General features: G+C 37.6%; 2 protein-coding genes and 1 non-coding gene across 3 annotated transcripts in view; 1 reads left to right on the forward strand and 2 right to left on the reverse strand.

Annotated features, from left to right (window-relative positions):
• LOC111346856 (uncharacterized) overlaps positions 1 to 7993 on the reverse strand; it is a 28171-nt gene extending 20178 nt beyond the window's left edge. The window contains exons 1-5 of the mRNA XM_088756441.1: positions 7872 to 7993; positions 6113 to 6465; positions 5444 to 5608; positions 5246 to 5359; positions 4055 to 4177 (exon numbers count right to left, since the gene is read on the reverse strand). Of these exons, the coding sequence (XP_088612567.1) occupies positions 4055 to 4177; positions 5246 to 5359; positions 5444 to 5608; positions 6113 to 6465; positions 7872 to 7950 (834 nt within the window). The 5' untranslated portion in view covers positions 7951 to 7993. The remainder of the gene's footprint in view (positions 1 to 4054; positions 4178 to 5245; positions 5360 to 5443; positions 5609 to 6112; positions 6466 to 7871) is intronic.
• A 4227-nt stretch (positions 7994 to 12220) lies between these two features.
• Positions 12221 to 12292, reverse strand: Trnaq-uug (transfer RNA glutamine (anticodon UUG)). The gene has a single exon. It is a non-coding gene; the product is annotated as a tRNA-Gln (tRNA).
• A 4161-nt stretch (positions 12293 to 16453) lies between these two features.
• LOC148741123 (beta-1 adrenergic receptor-like) overlaps positions 16454 to 17500 on the forward strand; it is a 1429-nt gene continuing 382 nt past the window's right edge. The window contains exon 1 of the mRNA XM_088756735.1: positions 16454 to 17500. This exon is cut by the window's right edge and continues 382 nt beyond it. Within this exon, the coding sequence (XP_088612861.1) occupies positions 16536 to 17438 (903 nt within the window). The 5' untranslated portion in view covers positions 16454 to 16535 and the 3' untranslated portion in view covers positions 17439 to 17500.

The raw sequence follows: 17500 nt of genomic DNA on the forward strand, positions 1-17500 counted from the left end.
AAAGCCTATCGATCTCTTCAGAGCCACTAACGGGGGCCTGTACCTGATCAATGCATTGGAACGAAAAATCGTCCAGGGTGTGTGGGGTTTTGTTAAAGTGTGTAGCTACTTCACAAGTTGTTTTGTTTTTGAGCATAGCAGATTTGTGATTTCGAAATCTAACTTTAAAGTCGGTAGTAGTAGATCCCACGTATTGCAGGCGATATTTCTTGCAAGAAGCCAAGTAAATCACATTTTTAGAATCACAGGAAAGTCTAGAGTGAATGGTGTAATTTTTGCCCGTCTGAAAGCTGAGAAATGATTTAGATTCAACAAAGAAATTCTGACAGAGGTCGCATCTTTTTCTATCGCATTTAAAGCAGCCATTGTTATGAGGAATGGTTTGTCTCTCGCTGGCAGTTTTAAAACGAGATGGCGCTAACAATTCTTCAAGATTTTTCGATCGACGAAAAGATGGTATGATAGAACTTCGAGGAAAAAGTTCTTTCAATTTGGGGTTATATTGTAGAATAAACAAATGCTTTCTGATTATGTTGCCTACTTCGGGCAAGTTAGGATTAAATGTAACAACAAATGGAAATAGTTTCTTCAGTAAAGGCCGATAAGTTTTCAATTTCCGTGCCACAACAAGATGTAATAAGTCTGAGCGGGTTACCCGTTTTGTGTGTTTTGACGTTTCCAAATGCAACTCCTGGTCTCGCTTCTTTATTTAAAACCCATTTGGCGTGATCTTATCAATCCTGAGAAAATTAGGCAAGCTAAAGATAACCTATCTGAAAAAGAACGGGCTGCGCTTAAAGAACTTAAAAATTCCGATGTAGTGATTCGTATAAAGGACAAAGGATCCCGATTTGTTTGAAATGATGAAGGGGAGTACGAGGAAAAAATGTTTGGTCAGCTTAACAATCAGTTGCATTATGAACCTTTGCAATAAGACCCAACCTCTAAACATTTGGTATTAGTAGAGAGTTGGTGCTCCAAATGGCTAGGAAAAAGGTGAGATTTCTCCCGAAGTAGCCAAAGAGGTTTTAAATAAAGAAGCGAGAGCAGGAGTTGCATTTGGAAACGTCAAAACACACAAAACGGGTAACCCGCTCAGACTTATTACATCTTGTTGTGGCACGGCAATTGAAAACTTATCGGCCTTTACTGAATTTTATTTACAACCACTTGCTCGAAAATTACCTTCGTTTATTAAAGACACTACCGACCTGCTTCACAAAATAGAACATCTTAACACAAGCGGTCCATTTCAAACTGGCAACTTACTGGTCTCGTGGGACATGGTTTCAGTGTTCCCTAACATCGATAACAAACTCGGCCTCACTGCAGTAAGGAAGGCTCCGAATACTAGAGAAAACAAATTTCCATCCACGGCTTGTATTTTAGAAGCCGTAAAAATTTGTTTGAAAAGCAACCATTCTGTTATTAAAGAGAATTCCTTTCTCCAAATCCATGGCACAGCTATGGGTCCGAAGAATGCTTGTAGCTATGCTGATTTAGCCATGGGCGAAATTGATCACAAAGCTAAGTTTTCTGGTCCGATAAAGCCGTCCTTATGGTAGCGATATCGAGACGATGTATTTGATCTATGGCAACAGGGCCTTCCTACCCTACATCAATTTACTGATTACATCAATTCTCTGTATCCTACTATTAAGTTTGAGCTAGCTTCCTCTGAGCGTGAGCTTCACGTACTTGATTTGACTTTATATCTTATCGATGGACTTATCAGGACAGACCTCTATTCCAAACCTACAGATAGCCATTTATATCTTCTGCCTTCCAGCTGCCATCCTAAGCGCGCTTTCAAGGCTATTCCTTTTGGAGTAGCCACAAGATTTAAAAGAAATTGCGCTGAAGAAATATTTTTTGCCTAGAGAAAATCTGAGTACAAAGAGTACCTTGTTCACCAGGGTTACCCTTCTAAATTAGTTTCTAAACAATTCTCCAAAGCCTCCGCCATCCCTAGAAATAATTTACTCAGGACTCGTGAAAAAGAAACGAAGAAACTATTTCCATTTGTTATTACATTTAATCCTAACTTGCCCGACGTAGGCAACATAATCAGAAAGCGTTTGTTTATTCTGCAATCTAACCCCAAGTCGAAAGAACTTTTTCCGCGAAGTTCTATCATACCATCTTTTCGCCGATCGAAAAATCTTAAAGAATCGTTAGCGCCATCTCGTTTTAAAACTGCCAGCGAGAGACAAACCATTCCTCATAACAATGGCTGCTTAAATGCAATAGGAAAAGATGCGACCTCTGTCAGAATTTCTTTGTTGAATCTAAATCATTTCTCAGCTTTCAGACAGGCAAAGATTACACCATTCACTCTAGACTTTCCTGTGATTCTAAAAGTGTGATTTACTTGGCTTCTTACAAGAAATGTCGCCTGCAATACATGGGATCTACTACTACCGACTTTAAAGTTAGATTTCAAAATCACAAATCTGCTATGCTCACAAACAAAACAGCTTGTGAAGTAGCGATACACTTTAACAAAACCCCACACACCCTGGACGATTTTTTGTTCCAACGCATTGATCAGGTACAGGCCCCCGTTAGTGGCTCTGAAGAGATCGATAGGCTTTTAATCACAAAAGAGGCTTATTGGAGTGCTCACTTGTTCTATTTGGCACCCCATGGTTTGAATAAAAGAAAGGAATTTCATTCGAAAAATAGAATTTGCTATAATTAATTTTCCATCTTATACGTATGATGCACGATCCTCGCAGTAGAGAGCGCTATTTATGCAATAGCGAAAATCAGACCTGAATAAAAATCAGGCCTGTACGGGATTCGAACCACTGACCTCTGCGATACTAGTGCAGCGCTCTACCAATTGAGCTAACAAGCCAACTGGGAGCAGGCCGTTAAGTTGATTCGTAATAAGCCAGTGATGATAAATCAGATACAATGAATATATGAAAGTTCATATATTTTGAACTGCGGTATTAGATACGTATGATGCACGATCCTGAAAAGTTTTTCAGGTCTGATTTTCGCTGTTGCATAAATAGCGCTCTCTACTGCGAGGATCGTCCATCATACGTATCTAATACCGCTGTTCAAAATATATGAACTTTCATATATTCATTGTATCTGACTTTCCATCTTATATTAGGCGCTACTAATTGATCGTTCAAAAGCACTTTTCTTGGATTTTGTCGGCCCGTTAGGTGTGGATTGGGCTCAGAAGCCCTGCCAATGGATCTTATTATGATTAGTATCATTTAAGGGCCCTTCCAGGGATTTTGTTACTAATTTGCCCCTTCGGGTTCCAAAGACCTTGTTTTGGGATTTTGTTACGGTTTATATTTGTAGTTAAAAGTAGGCTTCTCCTGTTTTTGCTTGCCGCATTGCTTCTTTGCAATTGGTTACGCCACTCATTTTAACATACTTAGTATTCTTATCTCTTAGTTTTTATGGTTTGTTTCTTGTATTTTGTCCATTGCTTTCTTTGTAATTAGGTTTTTTGTTATCTTTTTATTAGCGCCAGTTCATTAGTCGTTATCTGTAATTACGTAATCATTAGCACTTCGATCTTATTTGATGCTCTTTTATTATTTCAAAAGTTGTAAATAACTGAAGAAGGTCTCGGACCGAAACGGTTTTTATTAAAAATTTTTATTTTTTTTGACGTGAGAAGTTGTCCATCCTCGCAATTTTTAAACTATTTATATATATATATATATATATACGTTTGTGAGAGAACTATCATAAACGATACATTATTCACATATATGTATATATACATATATGTGAATAATGTATCGTTTATGATAGTTCTCTCACAAACGTTTGATACTTAAGTGAAATCTGTGACTCGTCACAAATTATAGGCAAGGTCATTCAGCTCTAGTCATTGACCCAGTCATGAAGTTATTTTTTTTAACGTAAAAAAGCAATCTCTACAATTTGCCTCCACTATTTTCCGCCTTCTGTTAACGTTTTCTACCTGATTCACATTGAATTCCTAGTAGAGCCGTAGTTTTTTCCTTTTGTAATTTGATCTCATCGTCTTTAATTACACTCAGTTACACCGCCTTACCTCCAACCACGTGATTAAAGGACCTTTCGCTGGGCAGCCACTGTTTGCATTGCCACTGTCGCCATTAATGACAGTATTGAGTACCACTGGAGCAGTGTAAAATGGACTTGAAAAGGAGACATTCTATAAAGCGTAACATAAAATGTATAAGTTCCATGTTTGATTTATCGTAGCATCAGTGCTTCTAAAGACGCACCCAGCTTCAAGGTGTCTGATGCTACACTTCTATGTTCCCGTGGAAGGAAAGGATTTTCGTTCGCTCGATGAGCTATTTTGAATATCTCAGTATCAGTATATGTTGTCTATGAACACTAGGTAGTTTTGTTTGGTTCTCAAGGCTTCATATACCTGCCATATTTGTGGTTACTCAAACATGGGGTTGGTAGATAAGGTTTCACCAGCAGATAACAAGTAATTATTGGATGTAGTTCAGCATGACATCACGGATTATCAATGCCGTGGTCTCGGCTGAGGCAGATAACACAGACACGAGGTTTGATGATTCATGATCTCATGTGAAGCCGAATTCGATTATTGTCTTGTTATATATTTCTTAAACAAACTGTTTTAGAGATGACACTTCTCTCTGTTTTGCCAAAGTTTTAGAACACTACACGGATGAGGGGCTTGGAAACTTGGCAGACTTTGAACTCGATATGAAAAACCAGTATCTGCTGAGGATATTGGTTTTCATGTCAACTTCACGCGCTAATGAATTTTGACTGTATGCTCTCGACCGATCGGAATTTTCACAGTAAATCTAATGTATAATAATAATCACTCGATAATTTTCTCTTTCTCTACATTTTCCATTTATGAAATGTTGTGTTTTGAACGCGTTACCCCATGACTGCAAATATGTTTGCATATACCCCAGCATTACAGTAATGTTTTTTTAACGTTCCTATTCATCATATTATAACATTTTCGAGCTTCAGATGAAAGGCAAATATGCAATATGGAATCCAGCCTCGTGGGAATAGCTTTTGATTTAAGGAAAGGAATGCAATAATATTGTTCTGTACGAAATTATAAAATCAAACAACTCAGAAGCAAACATCAATTTTTGATGAAACGGGTTGTATAACTTGTCACTCGTTCAGTAATGAACCAGAGCGCTTGCAAGATGAACCAGCCTTGCAATAGTAATCACATTGAAAACATGAGGAAATAGCTAGTACACAGTCATACCTTACACAGAGCGTAACTGTCTCGCTCAGATGGTACGTCGTTTTCGGAAAACTTTACTACTGAGGACTCCTTGACCTCCCAAACTGACGGGTAATGTTCGTAAGCCATCCAGTTCTGTAAAGTGAAATAGCAAGAAAAAGCGTGAAGCAATTCAGTGCCCACGTGGAATTTATTTTGTCATGCTTGTGTTTTACATACCACCGAAAGCTTGTCGTGAAGGCCGCTGAATGTAGTGGATTCCTGTAAACAAACTTCAAACCGATTTGTGGAAACGTTTGCAATCCAAACATTCATGGAGTCCTGGTCTTTGTTTGGAATTCCATGCTGCACAGTGACGTGGATTTTGGGAACTGATGAAAATGCCTTAGATAAAAGAAAATAACACAGAGGCTTTTTGTTTACTTTGCAAGGTAGTTATGATTGTTTTTTATAGAACTTGACGCAACTTTGAACGTGGAAAATGAAAAATAGCGGGGAAAGACGGAGAGACGGAAAGGAAAGGAGACATGTGTAAATAGATGGGAAAACAAATTGATAAGTGCTATGAATGGATAAACAAATAATAAGATATATCTTTGGGTAAAAGCAAACGCACATGCAGGAATGCAAGGGAGCAGAAAGATAGACTGAATAAGAAAGATAACGAAAAGAAGGAGCGAAAGAAAAACAAAAGAAAAATTAATTGTTTAGAAAGAGTAGATGCAATTGAAAAAGCAAAACAAAACAAAAGGAGTAAACTGAAGTGTGCGTGATATAAATAGACGAAGGACGGAAGAGGGGACGGGAAAACGAAAAGGGTTTAAGGATGTGGACAGTTATGGACTAACCTATATGGTAGTAACAACTGACGGTAAAAGTCATCCATACCTGGGGAAAATTAACCCAGTTACATCGTGATCCAGTTGTGAAAAGATTAAAACGTGTCTGGCCATGGAATACTCCTGGTTGTGATCCTTGAAATGCAAACCAATCGATCAAAGCACTTTTGCCTCGTAAGCTTTTGCCACTTTTTACCAGACAGGCCTTGAAACGGCTTGTTGTTACATCTTCGATCCAAATAAAAGCTAATTCATGCACCCCTGATGATTTTTTACCATAACGAATTGAAGCAAATACACTGACACGATTTCCGTCTCCCGAGAATTTGCCGCTAAATGACACGTACTGGCAGTTAAGGTCATCATTTGTCACTTTGATGGCAAACCTTCCCTTCTCAGCGGCTAGGAATGATAAAAAGATTAAACTCTTTAAGTTACGTGATAGTCGCTAAATGTAAGCTTTACTTAATAAAAAAATTACTCTCAATCGTTTTTAAACGGTGTCATCGACGTCACAGTGAGAACATGTCAATCACGTTAAGCTACGTTAGCGTTAAATGGAGAGAAAGTTAATTAAACATTCTTGGGTCAATAATGCCTATCAAGGCAAGTTGTTGGCGTTTGATACAGTTAGTAATACTTTGTGCTTACAGAATATTAGCTCATGATGAGAAACTCCCCACGAGTATTGAAAAAGTGATTTCAAAGCTTTTTTTCGCGGTTGCTCGTATAGCTGTTACCGCTGATTGCTTTTCTCAGGGTCAATCGAAAGAAAATGTCAGTAAACCTGGAGACAGGAGACAATTTATAATCGCGTTCTTTCGTGTTTCTTACGACTAAAACTGGAAATGGGCCTTAAACTCTTGTCTTCGGTAATATTTGGAAATTTAAAGGGCTTATTGCTCATACCTTGCGAAGAGCAGCTGTTTTCAAGAAGGAAATGAAACGTCAATAAAACATGTTCGCTTTAGAAAAAAAGATGAAGTAAAAATGTAAAAGGAAAAAAAACACTTGAATTTGGAATTTGAGAGACGGTAAGTTTTGTGACACTGCCATTCCGGTCTGACGGTATTTGTCAAACCTGAGCGAAGCAAGAACAGTACGAAAAGTTGGGTGGGTGGCACAGCCTCCCCTCCCCTCCCTACCCCTTCCTCCCCACCCCCGAAACAAGCCTATATATTTAAATGCGGAAATTGATACAATCAGATTTTTGTGATCTTCCGCAAATCGTCTCACTAGGATCGCACTTGGCCAAGTGACACGTAAGACTTTTTTTCTTTCCTTTTAAAGAACTGTATGCCTTTTCATGCTTTGTCACAAATCAATTGGGAACAAAAAGGACACTGTTCACTTTGCAAAGACAGTTGCTTGGGCCAAAGAACAACTCAGGTGTACTGATTTTCGATCGCTGTCTGAGCTAATTTCCCTCAGTTCATCTGCCAAACGGTTTATCAGCCCCAATTACATTTGCTTCTAAAGGAAAGTGGGGCACTTAATTTGGCAATAGCTACTGCAGCTCAACGACCGACAGCTTTTAATGTTTATTGCCTCGATTACATTTGCTTCTAACAAATGGGGGTGGGGCGTGGGGTTTTAAAAAGCTTGCTAAAAACTAGAATAAAGGCACGTTATGGGTCATGCTCGTGACCTGCCACTATCAGCTACTTTGCTAATTTACGTCTTTTTCTTGTTTTCGCTTGTAAAGAAGGAATTTTACAATATCAATCAAAACTTAAAAGCCCTCCTGTTTTGATTGGAAGCAAAATAAATGGAAAAACACGGAATATTTAGAATTACAGAGGAAATACCTTTGAGGCCTTCCTCCATCAAGCAAATCCATAGCAAAAGAAGCAAATTCTTCTTTGTCGAGAACAGAGAGAAAATCATGGCTTGATGATTATGAAGTGAGCTATACCTTAGTCCGGCATAAATGAACACTGCCAAACGAGTGATCGATGACTAAAAGGCATCCACATCTGTCATTTAACGGTTATTATTATACATTAGACTTACTATGAAAAATTTGATTGGTCGAGAGCACTTAATCATTATACAATAACGTGTGGACTTGACATGACAATGCCTTATCTGCGGAGGATATAGCATTTATCATGTCGAGTTCAAAGTCTAAAATGTTTCCAAGCCCCTCGTCCGTGTAGTGGTCTCAAACTTTTCCAGACTCGGCGCGGAGAGAAACTCAAAATGGCTGAACGCTTACAAAATGTGTAATAAAGCAATTACTGAACAAGGTTTTCGCATAATATCATGAGTTAACAAACCTCGTGTCTGTGTTATCTGCATCAGCCTTTAGCTTCGGCAGATAACTCAGACTTCGGTTTTAAAAATTCATGATATCACTTTCAACCTCATCCGATCCATAATTTTTTCAGGTCAGGTCATTCCCAAATCCTTAGAAAAACAATTAAGTGATAAGTGCAGCTTAACTGTAAGCCGTAATTTCTTTAAAAATACTTTTTTTTCTGTGTTGATTTAGTCATCTGAGAAGGAAGGTATGATTGTTATGAATCAAAAATTCAATTAAAACTTGGTCAACAAATATTTACTGGAATTATGTTTGATAACAATCCTATTATCACCCGATATCGATTTGAACGATCAGTAAAGCGTTTCTGGCGTTTGACGGGGAGAAAAACAAATCTTAGCAGCTCAGATACACCAGCGGGGATATAGAAAGAAAAATCATCTGCCAATATAGCTTTCTTTCAATTAACGAAATAAATGAGCCAATGAAAACGTTTTATGCACGTTCCGTGTGTATCAGCGTTTGGTGTTTTCGGATATCGTTATCTAGCCAAAACAATGTAACGAAGGAAAACAAGACTTGCAAAGACACATTGCAGTTATCACCCTGTGAATTCAGCTTAAGTTGACCCTCTTTTTTTTTTTTTTTTTTCAGTTTCAAGGGTTTTATCTTTTTGGAAGTTCTGAAATAGTGTTCGGAAGTTTCCGGTAGCAAGTACATAATTATATACATATATACACCTACACTGTCCACCGTATGTTCTTGGGGGAAAGCTCAAAACACAAAAATCAGTTCTATCTGTTTACCGACATTCGTTTTAAATCATTTTTTTCGGCTGATCAAGGAGGGATACAAGCAACGTCATATAATGTATCACCAGCAAGCAGTGCTGTCTCTTTTTCACCTAAGGAAAATGATTTATTACGAGGGTCAAAGTCACCGATGCATGATCTAACTTATCTCAGCTGTTATCATTTTCTGGTTCCTTCTCCAAGCCAAGAACAACAAAACAAGTACAGGCACATCTAATTTGTTAACTATCGTCGGACTAAGCCACTAATCATTCCGTGAAGAATCCATGTGAGTGGTTTCACGATTCCTTGATCATGATAGGAACGATAGTGAAGACACTTCGATGTTATTGGAACCTTATATCTGTACTTGACATGTTCAAGATATGGACTTCTAAACTGAATAGTGATGAGTTTAAATGTTGGTACGGCTAATCAAAGAGCTGCTTGCTTCACCAACGTAATTTGCTCAAATTAGGAGAGATACTTTACGTGATATACACCTTAAGACTTAATAGACTGGATGATTAGTATCAATTACTGAGAACCATTAAATTATTCTTTAATTTTTTTAATTAAAATTTAGTTTTTTAATTATAGACTAGTGAGCAGCACTTCTGCGAACAGTAGTTGTAAAACTTCTTGTATTTTCCCACGCGTTTCGTCTAACTGTCGTAGACTTCTTCAGGGAGTTTTACAAGTATGACTAAACGCCTGTATTTATAAGCCAAAGTTACAGTGGCCGATGACCGTAAAGGCTCGGACTTACGAACAGGAACAGGCGAAGCCGTGAAAAATTTGTGAAAAATTTAACACTTGTAAGGCAAGGTGAGAAAAATATTTTTGGGGCCATGGTTTTAGCTAAAACCGTGGCCCCCAAAATATTGATGATCATCACGGGTTTATTACGAATCAACTTAACGGCCTGCTCCCAGTTGGCTTGTTAGCTCAATTGGTAGAGCGCGGCACTAGTATCGCAGAGGTCAGTGGTTCGAATCCCGTACAGGCCTGATTTTTTTCAGGTCTGATTTTCGCTATTGCATAAATAGCGCTCTCTACTGCGAGGATCGTGCATCATACGTATCTAATACCGCAGTTCAAAATATATGAACTTCATATATTCATTGTAAAAGATTATAGTGTTTCCTTTGAGAGTAGTCAGTTCACCTTGATGCGACATAAAAGGCACGAATCGTTTCATTTTCTGTTTACTATTTTAACGTAAAAGATGCTGCAAGAGACATCCCACGCGAAAATCGTCGTTTAATCTTGTGACAAACTGAAAATAACACTGGTTCTCAGTAAACACTTCTAAACATCCAGTTTATGGTGATTTTAAACCGAGTCTTAAAGTACATATCACGTAAAGCATCCATGCTAGACTGAGCCAATTACGTTGGTGAAGTAAGCAGCTCTTTGACTAGCCGTACCAACATTTAAACTCATCGTTGTTCGGTGTAGAATTCCATATCTTGAACATGTCGAGTACAGAATATAAGGTTTCAATAGCACCGAAGGGTCTTCACTATCGTTCCCATCAAGGAACAAACCACTCACATGGATTCTTCACTGAATGATTAATGGCTTAGTCCGACGATAGCCTAACAAATTAGATGTGCCTGTACTTGTTTTGTTATTTTTGGTTTGCATTGGAGAAGGTATCAGCAAATGATAACAGCTGAGATAAGCTAAATCATGCTTGCACTGGTGACTTTGACCCTTCGTAATAAATAATTTTCCTTAGCTGAAAAAGAGAGAGCACTGCTGATTGAAATACATTAGATGATAATTAAGTTTAAGTTTTTTAAGTTTTAATTCATTCGCCACAGGAATGGCAGGAGAAAGGAACAGAACTTTCGTTCCAATTGACACCTAACCCTTTTTTACCCACCCATCCCACCCCGGGGAGGACATCCATCACACAGTAATCTCGTGTATGGGAAATTAACGTCTCCTACCCCAACCCTGCAGGAGACAGGACCTCTATTTATCGTCCCTATCCGAGAAGACTAGAAAGTCTAACCATTTGCAGATATTATTACAAAGGCAGCACTGTCTTCTCAGTTAATTAAAGACCCTGAGTGTTGGTCCGGCCGAATTTGAACTCACGACCTCCCGCACAACAGTCCGGCGCTCTACCAATTGAGCTAACCGGGGCTTGATGAGCCGACAAAAATTAGACTGATCAAACTGTAAACAAAACATTCGAATGCTCAATATAAGTATCAACTTTCCAACAACTGTATTCCTCTTGTTGACGATGAACTTTCCTAAAAAAAAAATTACATATCAGTTTCGCTTCCCCGGAAACACGCTGATCTCGTGAAGCCCTTCTCCTTTCCCCGCACACACGTTTGACGTTAATCTGTCAGTCTGTTCCCCTGAGAGTTTTACTTTTCTTCATAAGTTTGGAATGAAACAAAAAGGACGTTGAGAAGATTGTTTTCATTTGATAGGTTAGATATCTGTAAAAGTGGGTCAGGATCAAAGAATGAATTATCTGACCACAGCCTTGGGATTCAAATCACGGAACTAAGTTTAATTACAATAGTGACAGCAGCTTAAGGTTTGACCAAACGTACGCAACATTTCAGCGCAACATCTTGCAACATTGTTGCACACAGCTATAGCAACCACCCTGAATTTAACTTCAGTGGATAAGCACATAAAAAGAGAAAAATTAATCAAAAATTATAAAACTGGAGACTTAATTTGAAGTAAGCTAAGTATGGGCATATCATTTTTGTTGTTTTTGTTATAGTAAAAATGGTAATTATTATCATCACTATTATTTTTGTCATGGTTATTATTATCATCATTATCATTGTTATTCTTTTTATTATTATTATTATTATTATTATCACCATTATTATTATCATTATTATTGTATTAAAGCACGATAAACTGGCAAATTTAATAGTTAATCAATGTATTTTGAGTACTCTAAACACCGTGGATAGTCCTTACTACAAAAAATATTAAAAGAGAACTGAAACCAAATGGTCACCCTTTCGAATTTCATTTGATAGAAAATAGTTTTCAGACGTCGATTTTAAAATAATGTTTCTCAACATTTGAATTGGCAAAATGAGACGCTTTGATTAGGTCCCACCGAGATTTGAACTCGAATCGTTGGATTCAAAGTCCAAAGTGCTAACCATTACACCACGAAACCACCTACAAAATTTATATTTAATATATTCATAGTGTTCATTGACTGGTGGCTTTCAGAGTCTTTAAATCGCTCTATGCAAACAAGAGAGTGGGGTTATTAATACTTTGGTTGTATTGGCTGAGGTAATTTAAGCAATAGACCGCACTTTTTATCGGTTTACCGGCCAGGCGTAATAACTCGTGCGGAGTGTCTTCGGCTCTCTGACAAAAATGTCGTGAATGTAATTTTCGGTGAAAAATTTATAGCTTTTTTTTCACCTTCATAACCTTCTGCACCAGTCTTCACATGTTTGGCTACCGTAATAGAAGAAATCTTCAGCAGACTGTTCGGAGATTTCGTCCAATTCGACTCTAGATCAACAAATTTGCTTTAAGTTTCCCCCGCCGCCACTTTGAAAATATGGCCTTTATTCAGCCATTTCAGATCACATGACTCCGAAGCTAAAGAGGTCTCTTGGCCACAATAAATAGATCCTAAAGCTGGCGTTTCAAGCGTTAGCCCCTTGTCAGAGTCAGTCGGAAATTTTACGGCGTTGTTTGGTTTATATACAAAAAGATGGAACTATGCTTTAAGTGGGAATATGGTGACATGAAAAACACAAGAATGAATAAGAGACGGACCATTCTTTTTCTGGAGGGAGGTATGAGAAATTTTCTTCTGCAAAAATGTTTTTAAACATACACGTCTCTGCAAACCTTTTTTTCAACATTTTCTTCGTGTACACAATTTTATTCATTTTTTTTCAGTGTTCTTTTTATTTGTGCTAAATATTATCATTGCCTTTTTGAACTATTTTACGAAGAACGTAATTAATATGACCAGTAACGTTGAGATTTAATTGTCGCAATAAATTGCCACTTTTCCATTTTTTCTCGAGAAGCTACGAGACGGAAGAAAAACTTGAAAAAAAAATTTTATTTCTAGAACGTTTTTTTTTTATTATTCAATGTTTTCTTTAGAATAGAGAACGGAGAAGGGAGAAAAGGAGTGGGGAACGAAGAACGTAGAACGGGAATGGGAAACGGGAATGAGGAACAGCAAATTGAATAAAAGGCTTAGCAAAATTTCATCGGACAGAGTAACCTTCGACAAAGCAGCACCCATGTATCAGCAAGCGTTAGAAGCAAGTGGCTATAATCATCAATTAAAATTTGACACAACAACCAAAGACCAGAGGAGTACAGAAGGGAGAGGAAGACACCGAAATATAACTTGGTATAACCCACCTTTTAGTAAGAACGTTGCCACTAACGTGGGAAAAAAATTTTTAGGCATCGTGAAAGAATCCTTTTCGCCAGGGCACTCGCTAAGAAAAAAATTTTTTAATAGGAACACTTTGAAAGTAAGCTATTCGTGCATGCCAAATTTAGAAAGAAAAATCGACGCCCACAACAAGTCCTCCCTCGCAAATAATTCTCAATCGCAAGAAAAATCATGCAATTGTAGAGACAAACACTCTTGCCCGTTACGTGGCAATTGCCTAATTCAAAATGTAGTTTACCAGGCCACAGTTGAAAGTCCCTTGGGAACCCAAACGTACGTCGGCCTTACTGCGAACCAATTTAAAACAAGATTTAGAAATCATACAGCTTCATTTAGACATGAGAACAAAAGGAACGCAACAGAGTTGAGCAAATATATCTGGTCCCTAAAGGATGCTGAAACGGAGTTTCCCGTGACCTGGAAAATAATAGCTCGCGCCAGGCCGTACTCAAATACCACAAAGAGATGCAATCTTTGCATAGCTGAAAAATTCTTTATCATATGCAGAACAGGGGCGGGCACCCTAAACAAAAGGAACGAACTGGCGAGTGCGTGCCGGCACTCAACTAAATATTTGATAAGGCTGCTCAAACCACCTACTTAAAAATATCGTTAGTCAACTAGTGTATTATCTACCTGACGAGAGAGGACTTTTAACCCTTTCAAAACAGATCTGTAGTACAAAGTTTTAATTTTTATTTTCCTAAATAATCGTTTATATATATATATATATATATATATATATATATATATGTATGTATGTATGTATGTATATATATATATATATATATATATTAGCCTGAATGGTAAGTCATTTAACAGCCCTATTAGCAATTATAATTGAATACCCTGATCTACATCTTTTTCAGTGTGATCCTCAAGGTTCAAAATAACAGCCGGCTGCCGGCGGCAGCCGGAAATTTTTTAGCACACTTGCCGGCGATTTTTCACCAAACAACTGGAATTTTATTGAAAACATTATGCTTATTGATTGTCCAACTGAAGTAAAAGTCTCTGTCTTGTTATGGTGAACATTTCATATCAGACAATAACGCAGCCAAGAAAAGTTTTAAAAGCTTTTTGGAGACGTACACGAGTATAAAGTTTCGAAATTTGAAGCCTGCTATAAGGAGTACTTTTGTTTACAGTATTTAGTTTTCTACGTATTCCTTCAAGCGTGTAGCAAGCAAGTTTGTGTAACCGCCGTTGCATCACCCTTTTACACTTGGACAAACACTGAAAAATTGAGCCGTTCACTCGCTTTGTAATTAAAAAGGAATTATCGCAACCAAACATGTTGATCAAAATAAGTGTTCTAATACTTAATTATTTCAGTAATTTAATAATGTTGAGTGTTGAAGAAATGTGCTGACTGATCATTTATTATTGGCAGCTGGGAAAAAAATGAACCTTGACAAGAGCCCACAAATTCTCAGTAAAAGCTGAAAAATTCTTTTGAACCCTGATCACTGTGGCGTTCCTTTTTTGGGCAACTGGTAGAAGGGAGAGAGAGAAGAGATAGTTGTTTGCCTGTAGTCCAGAATTTGGCATTTTATCTGATTTGTTGTAAAACGTTGACAGATTATGCAGAGACGTTTCAACTTGCTATTTTCCTTCACTAGAAAGTGAAACATGTACATTGCTCATTTTAAAGATTCACCATTTTAAAGGTTCTCGTTTTTAAAGATTCCTTAATTTCAAGATTCCCCATTCTCCCTTCCCACTCCTCCGTTCCCCGTTCCTTTCTTCAATGATAGCCATTTGTTCACTTTTTCTTTTTTTTTTTTCTTTTCTTTTTTTTTTTATTATTATCATTTTTTATTTTTTATTTTCATTTTTATTATCATTATCAACGATTATTACTCAGTTTAAAGAGGCAGTATTTAATTCTGAAAGTTCAAGAATAACACCTACGGCAAAAAACCAACCTTTTTGGCGGCTGCTTTAAACTGTTTACTCATTAACATATGCTTCAAAAGTACAGTGAGATTTTTTTCTGCAGCGTTCATATTACAACTACTCGAGAGAGGAGTAAATTTATAAAACTCTTGCTTATGCTGATTTTTGACCATACTTTCTTTCAAAATTTGTTTGTTTCGAAATAAAACATCTGTCGATGCAAATAGAATTTTAATCTTGCCACCCGCAGATACCTGGCGACATCAATAAAAAGACAAAATTGTAGAGTTAACTTGCCTCTTTAGAGATTGTGAAAGGTATAATTACTCTTATTTTCTACTTTTCTTTTTTAAAAAATTATTTAGGAAGTTTTACAAAGCATCTGTGACCTATAGGAGCTCGTCCGTGCGAGTTTATTAACAAGAGGGACGTGGTTGATTATACCATGGGTAGGGGGGTAAGCCTCCTTTTAATTGCCTCTAATAGACACTTGTCTGTTTTTGTAGTACCCACAATGTAAAGATGAAGCCATTAAATAATGAGCGTAATTTTTTCAAAATTAAGCCTACTTATACTTCGCTTTTCAATAAACATTTGTCTCGTTTGTTTTTTTTTTGTTTTTTTTTGTTTTTTTTTTTTTTTTTCCATGTTTCTAGAAGCCTTCGTAAGAAATTTAAATTTTTTTTCCGTCCCGGAACAAACACTCAACATTTTCTTTTTTCCCGCTTACCAATGTAGAAAATCAAACTTTCTGGTGGTTATTCCCTATATGAAAAACATTGCCTTAAATTAAATACCACTTGCGAACCCTAGAGGACTACAAATTACTTTCAAATGCCACGGTTTGGCGCTATAATGGTTCTGCATTGATAATGTCCATCATTTTAGAGAGTCGCCATCTGTTCAATAATGAATTCAAATCTATAATCAACTTTGGAAATAATAGTCTGCCCTGCGTCGTATCAATTTCATTTTACTCTAGTTTTTCTCACGAAACTATTTACTTGTAAAAAAGACTGCCTCAGGGCATTCGGAAACTCCTCATCGTTTCCTCCCATTTTTCGAATCTAAGCCGCCTGATATGAACACCACAAGCCCGCAAAATTCTACTTTGGTTCAGGACTGTTCTGGTGCACTAAAAAATGCCGAAATAGTGATTTTGTCAGCGATGAACAGCGTGTTGGCGCTACTTTCCGTTGTCGGAAATGCACTCATTTTAGCGGCCATTTACAGAGTTGAAAGCCAGAGGACTCCTTCCAATGCCTTCGTTGCTTCCATGGGGGTCGCAGACTTCTCAGTGGGTCTGTTTATGAACCCTCTGTGGGTTGCAAAGAGTGTGTTGAATATCTGGAAAAGTGACAACCAGCTTTCGACTGCCATTGAGGTCCTGACCATGCAGACGATCGTAGCCACTACCTTCAGCTTATGCGCAGTAAGTGTGGATCGCTACATAGCGGTGACTAAAATGCGTTACAATGAAATTATGAATTGGAAACGCATCCGAAGCACAATAACTTTCATCTGGATATTTTCCTTGTTGTTTGCGTGCTTGCGTCTCTTCATTACAGATCCCCTTCAGCTACCAAAGTTATGGCTGGCCGCGACAGTGATCACTGTCATAGCACCTTTAACGATCATCTCAATCTGTTATTATCACATCTTCAAAGCAGCACGCTTTCAAATGCGAAAAATTTCAGCCTCCGTAGGGACTCGAATTAGTGCCGATCAAGCTATCACGCAGCTTAAACACCGTAAGGCCGCTCTAACTATTGGAATTGTTGTTGGTGTTTTCACAATTTGTTGGACCCCAAGTCTGGTGATCTCGCTCATTCAGTTCTTTACTACCAATAATTGCCAGAAATTAATAATAAATGGCTATTGGTTTTGGGGAGCCCTGGCAGAATTCGGCAACTCGGCTTTTAACCCTTTCATATATTGCATCAGAAGTAGGGACTTCAGGAAGGCTGTAAAGAAGGCGATCTGAGGTGAATGTGTATATTGATTATAGCTTTTACCTCGGTGAAACCTATAATTAACATTTAAAAA

The sequence above is a fragment of the Stylophora pistillata genome, chromosome 1 (assembly GCF_964205215.1).
Source record: "Stylophora pistillata chromosome 1, jaStyPist1.2, whole genome shotgun sequence".
NCBI lineage: Eukaryota > Metazoa > Cnidaria > Anthozoa > Scleractinia > Pocilloporidae > Stylophora > Stylophora pistillata.